The 6,040-nt window shown below is 34.5% G+C and overlaps 1 protein-coding gene across 1 annotated transcript; it reads right to left on the bottom strand.

Moving 5' to 3' along the window:
- Positions 1 to 500: 500 nt before the first annotated feature.
- LOC129571985 (dystrophin-like) lies at positions 501 to 5,306 on the bottom strand. Its single transcript, XM_055451882.1, has 4 exons — positions 5,042 to 5,306; positions 2,003 to 4,013; positions 1,780 to 1,870; positions 501 to 1,706 (listed from the first exon to the last, which is right to left on the bottom strand). Exons 2-4 carry the CDS (start codon positions 3,258 to 3,260, stop codon positions 1,445 to 1,447), a joined length of 1,611 nt encoding a protein of 536 aa, XP_055307857.1. The 5' UTR covers positions 3,261 to 4,013; positions 5,042 to 5,306; the 3' UTR covers positions 501 to 1,444.
- Positions 5,307 to 6,040: the final 734 nt, after the last annotated feature.

The raw sequence follows: 6,040 nt of genomic DNA, 5'->3' as shown, positions 1-6,040 counted from the left end.
TATTTCATCAAATTAACTTTGAAGTAATATATTTATTTGTAACAAAGTACAGAAAAAAAATTCTCAGTTATTTCAAAAATGAATTACATGATCTTGGTTTTATTTCTTTTTTGAAATATACTACCTTTGGTTTAAATTAAATAAATAATATGAGCATAGATCTAAAGTCACTTTATTTCTGTTTAACCCCGAAAATACTGCACGGAAAAAGCTTGAAATAATGTAATTTTTAAAAAAACATTTCATCATAAAAATTTGATTGGCGCTTTGAGATATTATGCACTTATTTGTCGTTACTGCCACTGTTAAAACAGTTAAATAAAAAATATGAGCATAGAATTCAAATTCACCATAATTTGTTTCAGTACGTTCAAAAAGTATTAAGAAAAAAAACAGATTAGTAGCTCTACATTTCATGTAGTGCTAAAAAGTAGACGTCTTATAAAATAAATTTGAAGTCGAATAAACATTGCAACCATTTTGCTTATAGGTTCTGACGACCGCGCGCCAAGGGAGGGGTAAATTTTCAATTTTTGATCAAATTGTGGGGGAGTAATTTCTAATTTTTTCAAAAAAATCGAGGGGGAGATTCTAATCTAATTTTTTCTAATCTATTTTTTTCGAAAAAATCGAAGGGGAGATTCTAATTTTTGTAAAGAAAATTGCGACGTAAATCATTTCAAAAACCATTTTCCCAAGTATGAAAGAATCGCAGGTATGAAGCGACAATAACAATATATTCAATGTAAACATGACACGAGCTCTACTGACACAACTCTTGTGGTGATAGTTGAAAATTTCAAACTCGTGTGTATGCACAATGCACATTGCGCAACCAATAATCAAGTAGCAATGCTAGCGTATGACCTCTAGAGGCAGGTCGAATATTTCGAAAATAATTGCTTGAATTTTATTCGATTTCTTCAAAGAATCACTCAATTTGAATTTATGAAAAAAATGAAATGTGGGTTTTGGTGATGATTGAATAATTTCAACAAGTGGAAAAGAGCGATTCTGTAAAAAAAATCATGATCCGATTTATTTTCTTTAAAAAATTGAAATATTAAATTTTGTGGAAAAAATTATAGTTTTCATGGTTTTTTTCGAGTCGGCAATTTTGATTACAACAACAACAGGCGATATTTGACGAAGCAATATTGCCTCAATCAAAATTCCAAAAATACATCCCAAAGATTACACTCCGCGAAATAATTATAGACGCACTCACAGTTTTATACAAAAAATGCGAGCTATTGACATGTTTGTGGTTTGTATTGATATTATTTATTATTTTGGGTGCTCTTTAGAGCATTTCTGCATTTTTACAATTATTTTAAGAAAATTGAAAAAATGGAAGTGCGCCTATAATTATTTCGCGAAGTGTATATCCCCACTGGGTTTTCGGGTTAAATGTTGCGATGTTCTGGAAGAACAATGCATAATTTCAAAAGTATTTTTGGTACGGTTCTGTATATTTTTGGTATGATTTTTGGTCATAATTTGATAAGGATTTGGCAACATTTTTAGTACGCATTTTGTATGTTTTTGGTATGAATTGGTTATAAATCAAGCCAAATGAATTAACCTTTTGCTCTTTTTGCTGTGCTTCCAAAACATCAACGGTTGTTGCAATTTTTCCCATTTGATCTAGTCTGGCTTCCATTCGCTGCAACCATTTATCAATTTCAGCGCGTTTAGTTTCGTATCTGAAAGACACAAAATGAACAGTTTGTTATTTGTCAGTTATTTGGAAGAAAAAATATCAATTCAAACACGCACCGTTGAGAGTCGCCAAGCATATTTGAGAGTTGTGATTTTCGCTGTAGAACACTTTGTGATGTTTCATCCCAATGCTCTCGTAACCGATTTACTGGAAGGAAAAGTAATGAATAATGTTTGAGTTTAAAATAGTAAAAGTGTTTGGAAATCATTTGGGAATTTACATAAATGAAGCAAAAATTCATAGAATAAAAGTAGCCCATAAACCACAAGTGACTTTTACCCGGATTGTTGTTCTGTGTTTGTGTCATTTGATTTTCATCATGTGATGAACGTCGTCTTAATCGAATATCGTCGCGTGACAAAGTAGTTGGACCAGTTAAAGGATTCGGCATATTTTGTCGCATTTGATCAACCATTTCTTGTTGTGATTGAGAGCGATTATGCCGGCTATATTGTAACTCTAATGGTAGATTTCGGTCCAATGATTTCATGTGATTTTCGAAAGGTTTTTGACCTCCATTTGCATTTCCGGCGTTAGCTTCAAAATTACGCATGCTGTTGTTCAAATGCATTTGGTCCAATCGCATTTGGTCCATGCTAAAACCTCTTTCCATTGAACGCATATTTTTGTTAAGTGCTAGCCGCATTGACTCAATAACGCTCATATTTTGTGTTGATGTAGTTGGGACGGTACTTCCGCTGCCATCAAGGGAGTTCACCGATCCACCAATATGACGCTTAAATTCCATTGGGTTGAAAATACGTTTTTCGTTTTGAGTCTGAGCAGCTGCTTCCATCGATCGTATGTTCATTTGCTTATTCATTTGCTCTTGCATAGCTCGCTCCATATTTCTCAATCCACTTTCAATGCCTCGCAGTGCATCTTCGGAACTGAAGTCTTCGATTGGTGAAATCTGCCTAGCAGTTGTTGTAGTTGATGAAGATGATGTTGTAGATACTGTGGTGCCTTGTGGTGCTTTCATAATTTGCGGCAAAGTATTGCCGCTTTGTTGATTTGGCCGTTGGATATGCTGCAGCGAATTTCGTAAATTGTTGAACGGATTAGTTGATGTAATTGTTGCTTCAGGAAGATTTGCGGGAGGTCGATCAAACTTAACGGGAATTTGCGGTGTCGGTGGAACTGGACGCAGTGCATGTGGTTTCTCCTTGAGCTTCGGTGCAGCTATCGGTGAATTTTGTGCACTGTTCGGCTTCTGTGGCAGAGGAGGTGGATGTTTGCTTGCCAGCTCTTCGCTACCATCAATAATTGGTTTTTTCAAACTGCTTCGCTTTGGTGGAATTTCTGGTGGTTTTTTCGTCAAAACACTATCTCCTCGTGCTGGAACAGTTGGTGGTGTCACTTTTTTCAGCAAAGCCGTTTGTGCAGACGTGGTTGCACTTTCGCTGCTAATTGAAACTGAATTCAGTTTTTGGCGAAACATCATTTGTTGTGCCCGAAGAGCAGCTTGTGCAGCAATTCCCTGATTAGCTTTCATTACTTCTACGGATACTTTTGGTTTATCTTCTTTTTCCGCCATTTTGTTTCAATTGAAATGTCTCAAAAAATATTCAGTACCTCGGGTTATTATGGCTGATATGCACAGTGAAAATTTTTCTTTGGATATGTTGATTACTATCAAAATAGTTGAAAAACGATTTTTTGTCGCATTTATTGACAGAAAATCTCCATAAATATTACAATGCGAATGTTTACTTAATGTTCACGTGTTATATCAAAACATCATTATTATGTTTATTCCCGTCACTCTTTATTCTTCTCCGTATTGATTCAAATTGTTGATAATTTCGCTTGATATGAATGTTAAATATTTTTTTAATGAATTCGTGCATAGTTAGCTCATAGTTCCGTTCATGTCAATTTTCCTCCGCAACGAATTTCGAATATACAAAGTAGTCTTTCACTCATATTACTTTTTTTAAAATTAGTACATTGAATTTGTGACAATTAATTTAATAAACCATATATTGCAAAGGTTAATTGGGTGGATTTCTTCATTTATGTCTGATGTTTTTTATTACGGATGTATTATCGTTGTTTGTTATCTTACTGTTTCATGAGTTCACTATGCTCTAATATCTATAGAATTCAATAAGTTTCTTATTGAATTCGATTTTTTGTATTAATTGAATGGCTGATAAATCAAGCTATGAAGGTTGTGAAATGTGCGTTAGGGTTTTTATTGTAACAAATTCGTTATTATGAAATTTGATTTTACCAATATCGTCCCTTTTTTGCCCAATGGAAAATGTTTATTGCTTTTTTCTATCACCTGTCATTGGAAAAGCAATTTCGGGATTAGTTTTTTGCGATTTTTGCTCACAGGGTGGATGAAAATAAAAATAAAATGAATGGGAAAGAAGTTGAATGGCCAACAGTCTTTATTTTATACCACATACGATATGCATTTTTCAACCTAAAACGTTTGTTGAATACCAATCAAAATAATTATCAACCATTCATTCACCGGTTCACTGTTGATATTATTTTATTTGATTTGCGCACACACTTACAAATAAACAGTTATTTACCACTACCATTCGAACATATCATATGTTTGGGTCGTATTCGAAATTTTGATTATTATCGTCGAACATGCACAAGCACAGCCATCAGACGTTCGTATAATCTGATTTGTCGCAACCGATTTTGATTGAAACTTCCCTTGCGTTGGCTTCGCCAGCGTTGTATGTAGTGGTGTGCGTTTCCTTTGCGCCGACCCTTTTTTCTCTATGAAATTTCGTGCGACAGAGAGGATCGATACACGGAAGCAGCAAAAGTCAACATGATATGGTCGATTCAATACTCTATTATTCACTCACACAATCAAATGATGGTTGGTTGGTTGTAACTTTTGCTGAATTGGGGAGAGATATCTTATCTCTTCCACTGTAAATGACAAAAATTCTAAACTAAATATGTGTCTCCAATATTGGAATATTGCCACTACGAAACAATTTCAATCAATTTGTCTTTTTTACTAATGGATAACGTTGCTCAAAAATTAATCGAATATTCATCGGATCATCCGGTGAAATTCTTTCACAGTTTACAATTTGCAATGATAAATTTACTGTCAGCGATGCTGTGAAGAACGACTACTCTTAGACTAGTCTGCTTTTCAGTGCACTTGTTATTGGAACAATACAGCACACATTTTTTATGTCATCAGCCGGAATATACATTTAACTCCAGTTTGCCGACTCATTTGAATGATTTTCTAAATATAAAGTCTTTTGAGCACAATGATATGAATAACAAATATCTCTTAATAAAGCAACACCATTGTTATTTACACACTTTTATCGTGACGGACTGTTCAATCTCAAGATTCGATGTCGAATTTTCATAATTTTCAAGGGTTTCAATTGAATATCTGTAATTTTATACTTGAAATAATAAATGAATAAAATCAATTTCTGTATTTCTTTTATTGTGAAATTCAATCGAAAAATGTAATCAGTTCTTATGTTACGTCTCCCCAAACAGCTTTCACCAACTGCTGTTATCCAACATTGCGCGTTTCATGAATTTCAGAATTTAGCGGTGTGTTACCATTGCGGAGATCTTTGTGTGCGTAGTAGTAAGCGCTGATGTGTGCGTGTTTAATTGTATTAGAATATATAGTTGATCCAGTCAAATGGAAATACAGTCGGAGTTCGGGGTTGTGTTTATGGTACGGCTGGAATGCGATGATGCGGAATACGATGCGTCGAACAAAACGATTGAATGAAACCGTTTGATTTGGAATGGTATGAGTCGTTAGAATACGTGAAAACGTAACACATTCGACGCAAAGTCTTGGTATTCAGAAGCTAGCGCAAAAAACCAACGCAGTGTTAATATTTAATTCTTTTTATCAAAACAAAGGCGTTGCACGAGTATGCATTTTCATTTGTAAAAATCTTCCGCTTTGACGATAAAGACAACATAGCTAATGTTTAGTTCTTTCGAAATTTTGCATGGCTATTTTCCGTTCTTGGAAATATCATAAGAATCCTTGTTAGACTGCAACCGAATCTAATATACGAAATATGTGCACATTTTTTGAGTGTCACAGAAATCAAAACTATGAATTAATGTTTGGAGAAAGATGAAGGCCAAAATAGGGCAAACAAAATGCGTAACATATTTAGCAATTTAACGTTTCGTATACACACAATTTGAGCAGCCGGGCTCTGAAAAGCCTCTGAAACACAAGAATGGTCGTTTCCATGGACAATGTGGCCAAACCAGTTGACCGACTCCAACCATATAAGTATTGCTAGACCTCTCATCGATATTTTTAGTAATTTCGGG

This window comes from Sitodiplosis mosellana, unplaced genomic scaffold, assembly GCF_009176505.1.
Source record: "Sitodiplosis mosellana isolate CC-2019 unplaced genomic scaffold, AAFC_SMos_1.0 Smas_scaffold_3901, whole genome shotgun sequence".
Lineage (NCBI taxonomy): Eukaryota > Metazoa > Arthropoda > Insecta > Diptera > Cecidomyiidae > Sitodiplosis > Sitodiplosis mosellana.
Note: the sequence above shows the minus strand (reverse complement) of the source record. Positions and strands in the feature narration are given on the sequence as shown.